General features: G+C 53.1%; 1 protein-coding gene across 2 annotated transcripts in view; it reads right to left on the minus strand.

Moving 5' to 3' along the window:
* SPTBN4 (spectrin beta, non-erythrocytic 4) overlaps positions 1-17,763 on the minus strand; it is a 35,712-nt gene that overhangs the window by 10,103 nt on the left and 7,846 nt on the right. For both annotated transcript variants that reach the window (XM_034438369.3, XM_087876146.1), the window contains 10 exons: positions 17,218-17,520; positions 16,540-16,690; positions 15,571-16,444; positions 15,273-15,410; positions 13,316-13,696; positions 12,808-13,189; positions 7,790-7,992; positions 6,505-6,595; positions 5,117-5,290; positions 2,170-2,433 (listed from right to left, as the gene is read on the minus strand). In XM_034438369.3, the coding sequence (XP_034294260.1) occupies positions 2,170-2,433; positions 5,117-5,290; positions 6,505-6,595; positions 7,790-7,992; positions 12,808-13,189; positions 13,316-13,696; positions 15,273-15,410; positions 15,571-16,444; positions 16,540-16,690; positions 17,218-17,520 (2,961 nt within the window). The remainder of the gene's footprint in view (positions 1-2,169; positions 2,434-5,116; positions 5,291-6,504; positions 6,596-7,789; positions 7,993-12,807; positions 13,190-13,315; positions 13,697-15,272; positions 15,411-15,570; positions 16,445-16,539; positions 16,691-17,217; positions 17,521-17,763) is intronic.

Here is a 17,763-nt window from a genome sequence, read left to right on the forward strand (position 1 = left end):
ACGCTCCGGCTTCTGCCGGGCCTTCCTCTGGGAAAACGTTGGCTGCTGGAAGAGGCCTTTAGCCACCCAGAATGCCCTCCACCCCCTCATCATCATTCTGCTTGATGGGTGAAATTCACTGAAGATGGAACTGACATCTTTGCTGAAGGCTCCGGCTTTGCTCCGAGAGCTGAAGGCTTGGTCACCCAGTCATTTGTCCAGTCAGCTGTGCCTGCGCCGAGAGGGGCCCGGGGGCAGCTCCAGCCCAGCTGCCCTTCTCCAAACAACCTGGCCGAATTCCGGAGTAGAGCTTGGAAAATGCCATCAGTAACACCTGATGCCTCAGAAGGGAGGCTGTAGGGAGACCCCGTGCCCAAGAGGGAGGAAGCTGAAAGGGGGCAGTGGAGAGGAAGTGGCTCTCCTGTCTAAACATCTACCCATAATGATTCTCACATAGACCATCGCTGCTCTAAAAGAACCAAATAAACTTCAAGATAGAAGCGGAAACGAGAGCAACCATCTCAAGAGAAGGTTATGGGACACCCAGCTAATCTCCAGCAGGTGGGAAGTGGGGACCAGCCACGTGGGGCAGGGGCAGGGACACTTTCCTCTAGCCTTCACAGCCCAACCAGCTGCCTGCCCTCCTCTTCATTCCACGTGTTTGAGGTGATCAGATGTGCCTCTCCAAGAGCAGCTTCTCTGGGGTTCCTCCTCCAAAGGAACTGACCCAGGAAGACCCACAGAGCAGAGGGAAGAGGGGGAGGCAGAGGGGCAGCTCTTCCCAGCTTGATGGGCTGCGCTCCCTCCAGGTTCCTCATGCAGCAACTCGCTTCTCGGACTGCAGGAAGCGCAACTTCGTAATAGGTCTGATTTGGACCAGCTGCTCCAGCAGAGGCCCCCAGGAGCCCAGATGGGGCAGTTCCCAGCCTTCCCTCCGCCCCATTTTGTAGCTCCTCCAGCGGTCCACACAGATTGCCCCTTCCCACCAACACACCAGCAACAGAAGCCAGGGCAGGTCTGCGCTTGACTGAAGAGGTCAAGCCCAAAGGCTTCCTCTGCTCCCCACCCTCCCCCCAGGGCCCCAGTTCACACGGGCAGCTTCTTGCCACAGTGGAGCCCAACAACTGGCCATGGCCTACTTTGCCCAACTGGCATTCCACTGGTCTCCAAACTCCACAGAATTGCTCAGTGACCCTTTTCCCAAGGTAGGCTCTGGGTGGCAAGGAAGCCAAAAGGCTCTCCCATTAACAGGAATCCAAGGGTAACGTGAAAAACTCGGCTAGACAAGGATGGGAAAGGGAGTGCGGCAGCAGTGGCAGCAACTGAGAACCAAGAACAGGTTTGCAGAGAGGTGGTGTGTGCCAGAAATGCCACCAGCTCTTCCCATAAAGAGCTAGGCCAGAAACCCTATAACCAAGGGGTGGCTCACCCCGCCCTAAAAGGGCTGGCCACAAATCAGAGGGGAAGCAATCTACTGGAGTCTGGGGGGTCCGTGGTGCTGAGCTTGGTGGTTTTTCTACAGACGGTTCATTTCCCAACTAGGTACCATCATCAGTGCTAGTCTGATGTTAGTGCTACACTGCACTGATGATGGTACCTAGTTGGGTAATGAAATGCTTGCAAGAAAACCACCAAGCTCAGAGAGCACCAAGACCTCCTCATTTCAACCCTGAGCTACAATAGTCTGTTACTACTGTAAACAGGCCGGCCAAGCAGGCACCCCTTTGCACCCCAGCATCTCCACAGGCTCTCCTTGTCTCCTGGCTGTTGAACTCTTTTCCTGGGGCTCCATAAACTTTCGAGGGGGGAGGGGCAAGGCTGGCTCACTGCTGTCCAAGGTTACTCCAGGCAACCCTCATCCCCCCAGTACCAACCAGAGCTGGTTGGAGGGTGCAGGAGGTAATTAAGGAGGCTTCTGGTTTCAGCACCTGCTGCATTTTTTTTTTCATTTGCAGTGTGTTGCCCTTTCTTTCAGTGCTGTCCTGGGAAGCTAAAAGAGGTCCGGGCATTTCAGCATCTCAGGAAACATCTGAGCCGGGGCCGTTGCCCTGAATGTTCTGCCCTGGAGAAGTCCAAACTGGCAAAGCCTTCGCACAACTGGAACCGCAAAGCCAGATGCCCTTTGGAAGTCCACCCTCAAAGCACCCAAACCTCTTCTCAAAGACCCTTTGCTGACCTCCTGCAACCCACCTGTAGCTTCTTGAGGTTGCTGTTTACACTGGCCAGGTCTGGCCCAGCGTCCACCATCTGCAGCTGGCTCTCCATGTGCAGAAGCTGCTTGTCCAGCTCCACATAGCTCTGCACTATCCGGTCGGCCTGGGTGGCTTCCAGGAGCTGCTGGGCCTTCATCTGGGTGGCTGACTCCAGCTCTGCCCAGCACTGCCGGATTTCGCCCAGCTTTTTCCTCACCGTTTCCGCTAACTCAGGTTTCTCCTGAATCAGCCGCTGCCCCTCCTAGTGGCAAGGGAAAGAAAGAAGAGCTGGCACAGCGCCCCATGCATTCTGCCAATGGCCCTGGATGCTGGGCCCAATGCCTCCAGCTCCGAAGGGCCCCAAAGTGAAGGAAGCTTTCCGGCTGTGCCCTTGAGAAGCTGAGCCAAGGCTTCCTGGGCCTCTGGGCACAACTTGGGAGTCTGGATTCCTCATCAGCCCCTTCCTAAAAACGTTCCCTAAGTTTCTGCGGGATTGTGGGGAAGCCGGGAAAGTAAGGGAAGGAATGTTAGAAATGCACACCCAGAAAAAAAAAAAAGAGGAATTTGTTAGGTAATTCATTTCCTAAATGGTCGTTCATTACCTCCCTAAGAAATCCTCCTACTCCCTTTGTTTGCACCCTGCCACGCGAGTGGCCTTGGAACTTTACTAGTTGGTCTGACCTCTGACTCGCCAACACCAGTGGCAGGTTGTCGCTAGGCGTGTTGACCACCACCGCCACCATACATTGTGGCTCAACAACCTGAGCAGCTTTTGCCACCAGTCGAGGGAGACCCATGCACTCCCATCCTGGGAGCTTAGTCTAAACACAGGTTCCCCAGAACTGCTGTCTGCAGCCCTGGAGAACACAATTCTCCCCTCTCTCATTGGCTCCGGGCTTTGAAAGGGCCCGAGAATGGCTCTGCAGACCCAGCTGTGCTTTCAGCCAGCGCTCCCTTTGTCCCTCACCCTGAGATGGGGCAGCCCATCTAGCAGGGAGCCGCTCGTCTTGCCCCCTTGTCCCTGTCTAATGACGGAGGAGTTGCCGTCATTGGATGCACAAGAACAGCCGAAGGAGAGAAACGGGATGTGCCCACCCCCATCCCCGCTGTACTAGCTCAGCAGCCTTCCCTTCCTCTCCGTTGATCTGGAAAAGAGGGAGTCTTCTCCAGAGGGGCAACCCCCCCTGCCATCTTTGCTCTAATGCTCTGATTGTTCCCTTCAGGAACCCTTCGATGAGAGTCTTCGTGGGGGGGGGGTGCACAAGGCTGCCAAAAACACAGCCCTCCTAACTGCCTTGGCTTATGTCAGGTGGGAGGGGGAGCGGCCGGGAGGGCAGTAGCTCCCACTGCAGCTGTACATAAGCCATCTTCCCTGCCTGCAGACCTAACCTTAACCCTAACCCTTGCAGGACAGGTCTTGGGAAGCTGCAGCAAACTACCTGAGTGGCTTCATCAGTCCAATGCCTCCCTGGGCACCGCCTGCAGGTCTCCAGCAAAGCCCCTAGGCAAGCAGCATCCTGCCCAGGCCACAGGGTCAAGACATCAGACATCAGACACAGTTGTGCATAATACCCCAGCCTCCTCCTGCCTGCCAGACCTTTACTGGTGGGTTAGCCCAATTTATGCAGGACGCAGGCAGGCTAGTTTAACCTACACACTTCTCTGTCAATGTTTACCCTGAGCAAAACCAATGCCAAGGCATAGCCAAGGCCTCCCCCGGCCCCCTGAAATTTCCTGTGGAATCTCACTGGAATCTCCTGTGAGAATATGGGCCTCCCTCCACTCACTCAGCCTGGGGTTTCCTGTTCCACTCGGCTTGCTGAGATCTTCCATAGAGGAAAAAGTGGGTGCTTGGATGCTGCCTGGGGACCCTTCTGGATGGCCCAAATTTTTGACACCCAAAGCAAGTGGTCTGCCATGCAGAGGGTTTCCTGCTGCCCTGAGATCCCTGCAGTGTCAGTCGCTTTGTCGCAGGGCCACAAAGCGACTGGGATCAGTTGCTCCCGGGATCACCCCTTCAGAGGAATGCAGACTGAAGGAAAGAAGGGGTTCTGGGCCTGTGGCAAGAGATATCTGGTGCCCAAATTCAGAAGAGACCTGTATCTCCAGCTATACCATGCGGTGCCATCGGGGTAGGAGCTGCCCTCTAATTATTGCCATCTATTCTGCATTCACAGCACATCAAGCAGCAGCTCCAAACTAATCCGGACACTCTCAGGGCTAGTGCCAAGAAACCCCCCTTCTTCTTTCTCATTCCCTGCCCCCAAGGGGTTCACTCTCACCTGAGAAACAGCATCGTTTCAAGCACGTTACTCAACTCTCCACGCTACCTGCAGGCGCAAATGAGCCCTTCCTTGGCAAGTAAGGGATATACCGGATGTTCAGCCCACCGCCCCAGCCCAAGTCAGGCGGCCTGGTCCCAGAACCACCTCCCTCCAGGCCAGATTCAGCCCAGAGCCTCTTCTACCATACCTGCTCTTCCCAGGGCAGCCCCCCCCCAGGTGAGCAACCCCCCCCCCCGCTTGCCAGGTGCCGTCTCCGAGTCTCTTCATAGACAGAGCTACGGTCCCTTCCCCACCGGCAAAAGCCCCGCAGCTGCAGGTCAGCCAACCTTCCAGCCAGGGAGCAGGCACCGCATATCACATCTGGCGACAGACACAGAACAGGCCAAGCACAGGCTGCGGAGCGAAGGGGAGGCGCTTGCATCCCCCCCCCGGGGCTCCCGGGCCAAGGCAGAGCAGAGCCCCTCAGGAGGCTCCGGGCATCTTCCCCGGAGCATCCTCCAAGACGCAGTGCGGAGGGGGGAGGGGAGGGGAGACGGGCTCTCTACCTGAGCCGAACAACGCGCCGCCCGAAGCGCGCCCTGCGTCATCAGCCGGCCGGAGGCGAGGGGGTCTCTCCTCCCCCGCCAGGCAAGCCCCCAGCCTCGCTCCTCCCGCACCCACCTTTTCGATCTTGTGCAGCCACTCCTTATTCTGCGCCAGCTCGGCCATGAAGGCGCGGTGCCGGAGCCATCGCTTGGGGGCCGGCGGCGGCTGCTGCTTCCATGACGGCGCGTCCTTGTCACGAGGCGCCTCGCCGGCCATCAGCGCCTCTTTCTCCGCCACCCAGCCATCCAGCTGCGAGAGAGACGGGCGGGGAGGCGCGCTCAGCCTGGCTCCGAAGAGCCCCCCCCCACTCGGCCCGGGCTCCCTTCGCCTCCTCCTACCTGCGCAGAGGACGCCTCCGCCCGGCGGCTTGTAGCCGAGCCCAGACCCTGCCGCGTCACGGTCCCCAGCGCCCCGATCCCGGCCGGCGCGCTGCAGCGAAAGAGCTGGCAGCCGCGGAGTCGCCCTCCCTTCCGCCCGCCCGGCTCATCCCCAGTTCGCGGGGAGGGGAGGGGAAGGGGGGCCGCTCGCTTTCGGAGAACGGTTTTCGCGGGGGTGGGGGGTGGAGAGGGGCTCAAACCGCTCATTCCTCCCAGCCAGGCCACTCCGAGGCGGGGGGAAACTCTGTGCGGGGTGTGGGGGGAGGTCGTGTGCCGCGAAGGGACCCCCGCCCCGCTGGGAGTGTCTCCCCTCGGCCTCGGGAAGGGGCAGCGCAGGCCGGAGGGGCTTCAAGCCGAGTCCTCGCTTGGAGGGCCGTGGGAAATCGAAAAGCCCGGGTCACCGCGTGCCGTACAACCGGGGGGGTGGTGGTGCTATCAGGCATCCCCCATAGCCGGCCCCTCCCAACGGCAACCTTAGGGGAGGCGAAACTCAACCAGGCCGAATTAGAATCTTGAAGGAACAGCCGCGGATCGCGGGGTCTCGGGAAGGCCGGCAACTGTGCTTGGGGCGGGGGGGGGGATAGAGGGGTAGACCGCCCCGCGAATGCAATGCCCACCGGACCCCGAGGAAAGGGGGAGATAGAGCTACATTCCTTTTGCTAACAAACGAGAGGGGAAAGCTCTGAGTAACTCTGATCCTTGGATCCTTCTGCTTTACTCTTTCCACCTATACTCCCTCCCGCCCCCAGACCCTCCTAAAGGCCAGCTCATCCTGTTGGTTGAGCTGTGGGCATAGATTAAGGCAGCATGCTCGAATATTCCCTCATGAAAACCCCCAAAACAATCAACACTACCCTGCCCTTTTGCAAAGGGAGGGGGGGAGGTCTTTCACTGCCAGATTTCTCTGGCCAAAGCAGAACAACCTCCCAGGCACATCCTTTCTGGGGCCCTCCAAAGGACTAGCTGCATTTGGGGGGAGTGTAACTGGGGCAGGGGTCCCCTACGTCTGCCACCTTCCAGCCCCTGGTTTCTTCTGGCCTCTTGGGCATACACCACCACCACACCCGAAGTCCCCGGGTTCCATACCTCATGGCAACTTTGCAGGAAGCGCTGCAGCTCCAGGTGGTCAGTGAGACGCAGCATCCAGAGGTTGGCCAGCTGGACATTTTGTCCACTCCTGCAAGGAGAGCAAACTGGTCAACCTACTTAGCTTCCTTCCCAGGAGGATTCTGCCTGGCACGTGGGCCCCTGCCCCCTTTTAGCCCTTCCTGGTATCTTAACCAGCCAGGCCCCCTTTCTGCTCAGTGAAGGGATGTGGAGGCAGGGCTGGCTTCAGAGCCCTTTGCACCCAGGGAAGGTCTCTGTGCTCCCAGAAGCCCCTTTTTTATTAACCTCCCAACAGCCAAACGGGAGCTTAGTAGTCAAAGTGACTCCCCGCTTCACAAACCTACAAAAATGCCACCAGAGAGAATGTGATGTTTGCATTCCTCTTTAAGAACCCAAATCACTATAAGTTCAAAGATCAAGATATTGATTGGACAAATAGATGATGACAGTGGTAATAATAACACCCGCCCCTCAAAGGGACACCTCTGCCCCTCCTGCTTTGGGCTAAAAAAAAAAAAGGCTATCTGGAGCAGGAAACTAGATTTGGAATATGACACCAATTAAGTTGTCAAAAGAAACTAGCTCTTGGCCCTTTGCAAAGACATGCTTCTAAGGAGAAGGGGGAGAAGCAGCCCCTCCCAGCATGTTCCTTCAGACCCCAGCCCTTTTGCTGCAGCCCTCCTTCATCTTAGTGGATCTAGCACCTTGCTTGGACCCAAGGCCTGGGTGCTGTGGGGAATACAGCCAGACAGTCACCTGAGGGAGATTGAGAGCCAATCTCTGGCCTGCAGATGGGGGGGGGGGGATGTGGTGCCTTCCCCAACCAGCAGCATCCAAACACTTGTAAATGGCCACAGTTCCACCACAGCTCCTCAAGGCACCCGGTGGGGGAAGGGAGGAACTGGCGTTTATTTCTCTGGGGCTTGAGTGTGGAACCTTTTCCCTTTGGTCAATGCCATCCTCAGGCCTAGGGGCCCTCGTGCAACAGGTGTGAGGGGCTGCCTGCAGCTTTTCTCCCCATTGCAAAGTCTACATGACTGGGGCTGGCCAAGGGTTTGTCTGCTCCTAGTCAGCAAGGCTGGGCTCAGGCCACAGGGAGAGCAGCAGGAAAAGGCATGCAGACACCCTGGGATTCTGACCCGGGGAGGAACTTCCCAGCACTCTGTTTAGCCCCTCCAGGCAGGCAAGGGTTGAAGCAGAAGACCTGGGCAGGTCCTGTGGGTTTTGCACTGGTGGGGGGGACTTCTGCTGACCACCTGCTTACTTTGCCCGGAGGGTCTCCATTTTGTCCTTCACCCGCTCACTATAGAGGTTGCCTTGCCGAATCAGGCACTCGCCCGCCTTGAGAGCCACTGTGGTCTTTTGCATCTGGAGTTCCATGGTGGTCATGAACTCTTTCTGCTTCTTGATTGCCTTCTCCACGCCTTCCACTGTTGTGGGCAGCTCTGTGTGGGCCAGCGTGGCTTCCTGCAACAACGCCAAAGAGCGGGCTGAGGCCACAGCCGTCAAAACCCTCCTGCTTCCTTCAGCTGATTGAGATGCTCCTACGTAGACTTTCTGCAAGAACCGTGGAAGCCAGGCCAGGGGGGCGGGAGACCTCCAATTACATCATCCACAAGGCTGAGCCCCCTCCCCACCTTAACACATTGGTTGAAGGCTTTGCAAACATCAGGATGCTGTGCACAAGATAAACCTGCGTGAAAACAAAACCAGAAGCAGCATGACATAGATAAGGCTACCATGCAGCGAAGTTTTAAAGGCAGGCAGCTGTGCCCTGGATGAAGCTACAAGGCAGCCAGGTAGAAAATGCACAACTCTGTCTTTTGCTCTAGGTGGGAAAGTGATCAGGGCAAGCCAATGAAAAGGCTGATATGGTCAAGGCTGGAGATAATAAAAGGGCAAAATATTATATCAGAATTTATTTGATATTGAATTGGGAGGAAAACATTGTGCAAACAAGTCAAACTTTTTGCATTCAGAGTTAACCCAGCAAGCCCACCACCCAAAAAACTGTTTGTGACACAGCTGGTTGAAAACCCAAATCTGAATGACCCTCTGCCCAGACTCCAAGATACAACAGAAATTGGATTTTATGGCTCAAGACAAGAAGCCAGGGCGGGGGCGGGGGGGCAAGTGCAAAAGGCATCTCTGCATGGGCTGCAATTATCCCTCAGCCACTGCTCTTTCTTCATCCCCCACCCCACCCCTGTTCGGATCAGGGCCCAGCCTCAGGGATGGTGGGCCTGCAGTTGTACCAACTCCTTGCAACCCTCTGACGTGGAGGTGGTGCTTTTGCTCTGCAATGCCATGAAAGCTTCAGAGAATAAGCCTGCCCCCTCCCCCAGCATGCCCCCAGGGAGAAACAGCCCTGCAGGGTTTCCTTAAGGAAGACAGCTGTGATCTCCACCCAGTGCTTGGCTCACTTCCTTGCAAAAGCTTTCTTCTTTTTAAATAAGGATATAGGAGAGAACTGTCGAGAACGTTTTCAACCACCGAATGCCCAACCAACACACTTATTCTTTTGGCATACAAAGGCTTAAAATGCATCTAGAAATCTGCCATAATTTACCTGAGAAGACAATGACCCCCACAGTGTAAGGCCACCCCACCCCGGAGGATAAAAGCAGGCAGAAATCCTATGCTCTCACCCCCTTGCCAACCCCTCTCCTAAATGGGTGCTGGCAATGGGTTACATAAGAGCGTACGCTTGTCAGAAGTCGAATTTATGAAGGAAAAATTGATTAAAATCCCTCATCCCCTTGTTAGAAGACTAAAAGAACTATATTGGCTCCAACTTCCTCTTCCTTCTGGAGAACTAACTAGAGGGGCTTAGCATATATTAAGGGTGGGCATTCTGTGAAAGTCCAGCCACAGACTCAGCAGTTGTGCCTGCTGGTGAGAACTCCACGCACACACCCAGCTGCCAGCCCCCAAATCTGCAGAGAAAAGGAGCTCCAACAAGGCAAGGCCCTGCATAACACCACCCCACCCCCCCACACACCGCCTTGCTGCCTTTTAAAATCCTGGATTGCACTCCACCATCTAAGGTCTGGTGAGGTGCAGGAAGACTTTCTTGCCTTTTAATAAAATCTGTTGGTCAGAAAAGAAGCTACCCCATTTCTGCTATGATTAGCTAGTGTTAGCCCTTTGCAAACTGGCCCTCTGGCAGCGTAGGAAACCCAGCAAGGGGATAAATTTGGTATCCAGACTCAGCCTGTTGCACACCTTCAGTGCAGCGGTGAAATCCCCCCCACCCATGGAGACTCTGTCCACCCACTGGGATGTCATTATGTCCCATTTTTTAACCATCTGCATGTGCACAGAAGGTTCTGCGCAATACTGAAAGAGCAAGCAGGTCTTAAAAAACCTGAGAATTATAGACCAATATCTCTTCTGAACAATGATTATAAAATTTTCGCAAAAGTATTAGCCAACAGGTTAATGCCAGTTATTCAAGAGGTGATTCATCATGACCAAGCAGGATTTATAGAAGGCAGATACATGAAAGATAATGTAAGGCAAATAATAAACTTATTGGACTATCTTGAGAAGAATAAACAGATATCTGCAGTGCTGGTGTTTCTGGATCCGGAGAAGGCCTTTGATAGAGTGGATTGGAATTTTCTACTAAAGATTTTGAGAAAAATGGACTTTGGGGATCAGTTTATACAGGCGGTTTCAGCAATTTATCAACAACAAACGGCACAAATTATTATTAATGGAAGTCTGACTACAAATTTTAGTATTGAAAAAGGAACAAGACAAGGTTGTCCGCTATCCCCATTGTTATTTATTTTAACATTAGAAGTCTTGTTGAATACAATACAATACAATTCAAACATGGCATAGCTATTAGGCATGAGGATTATAGGACCAGGGCATTTGCAGATGATCTGGTTGTTACCCTAACACAGCCGATGGAATCAATAATTCAGATGAAAGACATTATAAAAGAATATGGTATGATATCAGGATTTAGACTGAACCAGAAAAAGACTAAGATGATTGTTAAAAATATGACACAAGATCGTAAGCAGGAACTTGAAAGCAAGGCAGGCTTTGAAATAATATCAAAAGTTAAATATTTAGGAGTACAAGTTGCAGACTCAAATATAAAATTATTTCAAAATAATTATGAGGTGTTGTGGCGAGGTACAAAAGGATATGGAGACGTGGAAAAAACTGCAGCTGTCGTTGCTTGGAAGAATAGCAGCAGTTAAGATGAACGTTTTGCCTAGATTTCTCTTTTTGTTTCAAATGATTCTGGTGCTTAAAAGTGATAAGCAATTGAGAGAATGGCAAAATGGACTGAATAAGTTTGTCTGGAATGAGAAAAAGCCGAGAGTCAAACTGAAAATTATGCAAGATGTTCCAGAAAGGGGAGGCCTTAAATTTCCAAACCTACAATTGGTTTGGAAGGATAAAGACTGGAATACTGAATATAGAAAGTCATGATCTTGAATTTGGTTGGCATGCATATTTATTCTATGAGAACAAAGTGGATAAAGTATTCAAAAGCCACATACTTAGGAACTCTTTGATGAGAGTTTGGAAGAAGCACCGATTCAAATGGGATTACAAAATACCGTTATGACTGGATCTTGGTCATATCATGTGGAATACAAATATAATGTCACTCGGGTTTATACAAAGAAGTTCTTTTTATGGATGGGGGCAGATGGCAATTAAAGACATTAGAAATACTGTTGGAAGAAGGGATTAATTTAACTTGGCTACAGTATAATCAACTTCAACTGAGATGGAAAGAAGATCAAAAAACTGGTATAATGATGCATGAAGAAGAATTGGTTAGACATATAAAAGAGAAAGGTCCAATGCATATTAAGAGGGTTTATAATGTTTTGCTAGAAAGGGATTCGGAAAATGAATTGGTTAAAGATTGTATGATAAAGTGGGCACAAAATTTTGCAGAACCAGTGATGTTGGAAACATGGGAAAAAATATGGGTCCAGAATGTTAAATTTACACAGTCGCAGAATCTGAGGGAAAATTTTTATAAAATGTTTTATAGGTGGCATTTAGATCCTAAGAAATTATCGTGTATGTATCCTAATGTTCAACCAAATGCTGGAGATGTGATTGCTTAGATACCACATATTATCATATGTGGTGGACTTGTAAGAAAGTAAAGGCTTTTTGGATAAAAATTTGGTGGGTTATGCAAAATGTTTTGAAGAAAAAACTTCAGTTTTCTCCACAACTGTTTTTATTGGGTATAGCTAAGGGTTTTACATTGGGTGAAACAAAGCTGATATTGTATAAGAGCCTTGATAGTACAGTGGTCTATGCACCCTGTTATTAACACAGCTGCCTGCAATTTCTGCTGGTTCGAATCTCTCCAAGGCTCAAGGTTGACTCAGCCTTCCATCCTTTCTAAGGTAGGTGAAATGAGGACCCAGTTTGTGGGGGCAATAAGCTGACTTTGTATAAAATATACAAAAGTATGAAGACTATCGCTTAACGCATTGTAAGCCGCCCTGAGTCTCCGGAGAAGGGCGGCATATAAATCAAATTTTAAAAAAAAAATGGTGACAGCAGCGAGATTATTGATAGGTCAATATTGAAAAAATGATGCTATGCCCACTATTGAAGAATGGACTTTGAAGATAGCCAGTTTTGCAGAGATGGCGAAGATTTCAGCATATTTAAAAGACCGATCTCAAAAAGAAGGTTCTGCGCATGCATAGAAGAGGCATAGAGCGTGCGCTCCCACGCGGGAGCGCACCCAAACCAGTAGCAAAAGTAAGTAGATTTCACCGCTGCTTCAGTGGGTATGATTGAATCTACCCCAGAGATCCCATGTCCTGCCAGGCCAGACTGAGGTTGGCTTGGCAACTTTGACACCCTTAGCCCCAAGCAGGCAGACTCTCTGTGTCTGGGGAGAAGCCCGACCTTCTCAGCCACTGGCCAGACTCTTCAGAGGCCACCAAGGCCTGGGGAAAGCTGGAATAACCCATCTTTTGTGGGGCAGACAGTCAAGGGATGGTGCAGACCTGGGCAAGTCCCATGGGTGCCACGGGGCCGAACAGGCTGGCCAAACACCTCAGGGCAGCTTCCCTCCAGAGCAGGCCCCTTCTGAGCTCCCCAGGGCTGAGAAGCAGGGAAGTGGGTGGCCTCCTCCGAAGCCAGGGGTGCAGCAACTGGCAGGCAGGAGGCCCTCCCAGTTCTGCCTCCTCAGTTCCCACCACAGCTCAGGGGCGGCACTGTGCCACATCTGCCCTGCTGTGGAGGAGAGCGATGCCAGGCCGCATCGAAGATTACCTGGTTGTACAGACAAACTTCGGCCTGCTTGGCATCACGCAGGAAGAGGAAGAAGATGTGTGCCTGCACCAGGACCTCCCGGCGGTGCTCCCAGCTCTCCAGCAGCTTGTTCCAGCCCACCTCCAGCTTCTGCAGCCACTGCTGGAGGGACAGGTAGGGCAACTCAGCTTCCTCCAGTGCCAGCACATCATTGACAGCCTGAATCTTGGCATAATCCTCCTCATAGCGGCTGATCTCCTCCTTGAGCAGAGCATGGTGGTGCAGCAGCCGCTCAGCCTCCGAGAGATCCCCCGGCAGCTCCTCCCCGGGTGAGGCCATGGCTGCCTGGGTCTTCACCAGCCAGGTCAGGAAGCTGTCCAGGTCCTGGATGAACTGCTGCAGCCTGCAAGGAGAGGCCAGGGCAGTGAGAGGCCAAGATTGGCCTCCCTGGCCTTCTCCGATTCCAGCACTCGCGTTGGCCACCTGTGGCGAGCCCCATGCCCTGCCCCCAGCCACTGGTCCCGCTGACCTGCTGGCCACCGTCAGCGAGTCCTCGCAGCCCTGCAGTGTCTTCTTTAAAGCTTCCCACTCCTCGCTGATCTCCTCGAACTGCATGAGGACCTCCATGGCCTGGGCAGGGTGGGTGGTGGCCAAGGACTCCCCCTCCTGCTGCAGCTCAACCAGCCGGGGCTCCAGGAGTACCAGGGCTGCTTCGATGGTGGAGAGGCGGCGCTGGAGCGAGAGGACGCTGCCCAGGTCGCCACTGCTGTACTGGGTGGACTCGATGGCCTTGCGCTTCTCCCGGATCTGAGACTTAATCTCGCTGCACTCCAGCAGGTAGTTCTGGATCTTCAGGATGGACCCAAGGTGGTTTTTCTTCTCCTCCACCAGCTCCACCACTCGGTTCCACCTAGTCACCCCACGGAACCAGGAAAGGGATGACAAGCATGGGAAAGGTCATGATGAGGGTATGGGAAGAAGAGACACACTTGCCCCCCCTGTCCAGCACGTGGGTGGGCCAGCAGGATCTGGACCTTTGGAGCAACGCTGTGTTCAGCTGTGACCGAGCACCAGAGTCCTGATTAGGGTTCTGCTCAGTGCTTGAGGAAGGAATGTGAGGTTAGAGGGAATGCTGCAGCAACATATAGAGTTAAAACCAGAGATATTCTTATTGGGAATTGTACCAGAGAAATATAGTAAAAAAGATACATATTTGATTAGTCATATAATAGCAGCAGCTAGAATTGTATTTGCACAAAACTGGAAAGCAGATAAAATCCCGTTGGAAGGAGAAATTATAAAATTTTAGAATGTGCAGAAATGAACAGATTAACATTGAGAATAAAAACTAAAGAGGAGTCGATGTATTTCAAGACATGGGATAAATTTTATGATTGGTTAGAAAAGAAATATGAATAAGGATATAGAAATAAAATAGAGAATAGATGAGAGAAAACAATTAGAAAAATAAATACCCAGATGATGTCAAGTAAAAGGAGAAAGGGGGGGGGGGTTGTAAAAGGGAAAAAAGTGAGATATTATAAAAATGTACGCAAATGATGAAATAAAAATAAATAATAATTGAATAAGAAATTGAAATGAGAATAAAGATAATTAGAAAATCAGGGCTGCTCGAATACCACTTTAGATTGAACTGAAAAGGGAAACAACAGGAGAGAGGGGAAGGAGGAGAGAGAGAGGAAGGGAGAAGAGAGGAGAGGAGAGGAGAAAGAAGAGAAAAGGAGAGGAAGAAAAGGGAGAGGAAAGAGGAGTAGAGGAGAAGGTTAGAAGTGGGGAAGGGAAGGGGAAGTAGGAAAGAGAAGGAGAGAAAGAACGAAGGAAGAAGGAGAAGAGAGGAAGAAAGAGAAAGGGAGGAGAAGAAAGGTTGGAGTAAAGGTAAAGGGTAAAAGAGCAGTCATGAAAAATGAAAGTTAAAAGAAAATATGAATGAAAAATGATGAAAATGACTGTACATGTAAATGTGTTTATGAGAAATAAAAATAATTTCTTTTCTTTTTTTTTTTTTTAAAGGAAGGAATGAGGGAGAGAGATGGTGGACACACGGTACAGTGCCCAGTTGTAAGAAAGGCTGTCCTCCCCTGGCTGAGCATGCAGGGATTTCTTGCAGGAGGAAAGAGATATAACTGCTCTTCCTGCAGTGTTTGGCTCTGGCAATCCACGGCCAAGCGTCCAGGGGTTGGGGGAGGCAGGACAGAGGGGAAGCTGCAGTGAGCTGATGGGGCAATTGCCTGAGGGTCTCCAGCAGCCTGTCCCTCCTTCCTTGTTTGCTCTCAGTGGAGCAGCCCAAAGGGACCCAGATCTGAAAAGAGAGGGGAGCACCCAGGTCCCGGAAGGTTTTCTGGGGACAGACTAGGAGAAGCTGCCACCCCCCCTGGCCTGTACGTGGCTCAGAGAGGAGGGTGCCGGCCTTCATGCCAGACGTTCAGCTGGGCTGCCCTCTCCCTCCAGAGAAGGGCACTTCCTACCTGCTGTTGAGATGATCCTGGCAGGATCGGACTTCAGAGGAACTAGGGTGGCCCCCATCAACCAGTTGCTGAACTATTTCGTTAACATCCAGGATGCGACCCATCAGGCTGTTCATCTCTTGGTCGAGGCTTTCAAACCTGCATGGGAAGGGAGGCGAGATCAGCCCAACTCACCCTGAAAAGACAGCCCGCCTGGGCGGAAGAGGGGGGGGAAGAAATAGCAACTAAAGAAAGAAGGCCAAGGTGTTTGGGCCCCGAACAACCGCATCCCCATCTTTCTCTCCACTGCCTCTCCTACCGGTGCTGGACCGCCTCCACATCCTCCAGCTTCTCAGGCACTTCCATCCGATTGAGCCACTGCTCCTTCTCGTCAAGCCAGATCTCACAGGCGTTCACCTCGCCAAAGAGGTGGTACACAGCCAGGGCATCTTGCAGCCACTGGCACCGCAGCACGGCCACCTCAGCCACCTCCTCGTACAGCTGCTCCACTTCCACGATGCGGATCTGCACCTCCATGGTCTCATGGTACTCAGGCGCCAGGGCGGCCAGCTGCTTCCGCAGGGCCAGGACCGTTGCCCGGTGCTTGTCAATCTCCTGCATCACCCCCTTATGCTTCTTGACCAGCGAGCGGGTGGAGTGCTCATCATGCCCAAAGTCATCACTGGAGACTAGGCGGTAGGCATCCTGAAGCCAGGCTACTAAGTCGTCCGTGTCGGCACTGAACTGATGGAAGCTCAGGGCCCCTTGCAGCTTCTGCAGGTGGACAGCCGCCAGCCCCTCCAGCTTCTTCCAGTGCAGGCGCACGTCCCGGATCTTCTCCTGCACATTGCCCAGGCCGAAGCGCTTGCGCAGCAAGGCCTGCTCACCCTGCCGCATGGCCGCCTGCAGCAGGGAGCGGCGGCCGCTCATCTCACTCAGGAGCAGGTTGTGCTTGCTCAGCAGCTTGGCCACACTGTCCAGGTCCTTGCCAAAGCTCTGGGAGGACGACAGTATGTGCTCCTTCTCCCGCACCCAGGCCTCGGCCTCCTCTACCTCCTGCAGGAAGGACCACAGCTGGCGGGAGGCCTCCAGCTCCTTCCGCCGCTTGGACGCCAGCTCCTGCAGCCGCTCCTGGCAGCCCTGGACGTGGCTGACGCGGTTGCAAATAATCTGGGGGTCGCAAGGCTGGTAGCCTGGGGGAGGAAGGACACCCAGAACGTGTGGTGAGAGCCTGCACAATGAGACCATAAGTGCCCCCCGCTACTGCCAATCAGGCCCCAAGGATCACCTTGCAGCTCCGAGAACTTGAGGGCTGCAGCGTTGAGGGCCTGGACCCGGTCGTGCTGCGCAGACAGGTCGGCCTCCAGCAAGCTGTGCTTCTGCAGCAGGTCCTCCACCTCCAGAAGATGCTTCCCGAACTCCTTCGATGCCAGCTGGGCCTGCCAGGGTGATTGGGCATGAGTTCCAGTGACAAGACTAGTGGCTTCTTTTCCCAGGAGAGGCCACGGCTGGAGCCACACCAAACCTCTGCTGGCTCAGGGGATGGACCCACTCTAGAATGCTGCTCTGGGGACAAAACATACCAGGGAGCCAGGAATCTCCTCTGGACCAGGCCAAGTTGGAAGGGATCCATGGGGTGCTCTGTTTCCAGACTCAGAGGGGTGGCACACTCTGACTTCAGCCTAAAGAACAGGGTGGCCCCCCAATTGGCTCTCTTTACCCTCTGTGCATTTTGCGGGGTTTTGTGTGATGTTGCATATCACTCAGTGTTCTTTGAGATCAGGTATCAGAGCCTACATGTCTATGTGTACGAATACAGCTGCCAGGATTCAGCTTGGCAAAATGGCAGGGGGCAGGACCCACCTTCCAGCTGATCTCCCTTGTTACTGAGCAGGGGATGAGGCAAGATCCCTATAGACCGCTCCCCCCCACAAGCTCCCCAGGAGATCCTGGGGAGGACCCAGACCTGCAGGTCTTCCATCCAGTCAATCATGTAGACCATCTCCTGGAAGATCTTCTGCAGGGCGACATTCTGTTCCAGGCGGGTGCGCCGGGCACTGACCAGCTCCGTCAATAGTCCCCACTGGCGCAAGATGTTGTCCTTCTGGGCAATGATGCGCCTGCTGTCATAGTAGCCCTCAGATTCCACTTCCTGAGCCAGTTCCAGCACCACCTGGATGCGTTCCTGGTAGGAGGAGATATCTGCCTCAATAGCCTCGTGCTTCTTCATGGCGGCCTCCACGGCTGGCAGGTCACAGCCAAAGTTGTCCTGAGAAGAGGAAAGGTCAGCTGGTAAGCAGAGGCAGGACAATATGTTCTTGCACATGCACAGAGTACCTTTTGAGCAAGCCAGCAGCTCTCCTGCCTTCTGGAAGGCTCCACAAAGGAGTGCCTGGAGATCCAATCTCCATGGACAACCCCCACCCCCAGGAAATTCTGCCTTGCTGGACCCAACAACTGCCAAGGCTCTTGAGCTGCCTGACCTCCTCACCCTGGTTGAGGTCCGTGCTTC

This window comes from Pantherophis guttatus, chromosome 10 (assembly GCF_059756535.1).
Source record: "Pantherophis guttatus breed Tessera chromosome 10, ASM5975653v1, whole genome shotgun sequence".
NCBI lineage: Eukaryota > Metazoa > Chordata > Lepidosauria > Squamata > Colubridae > Pantherophis > Pantherophis guttatus.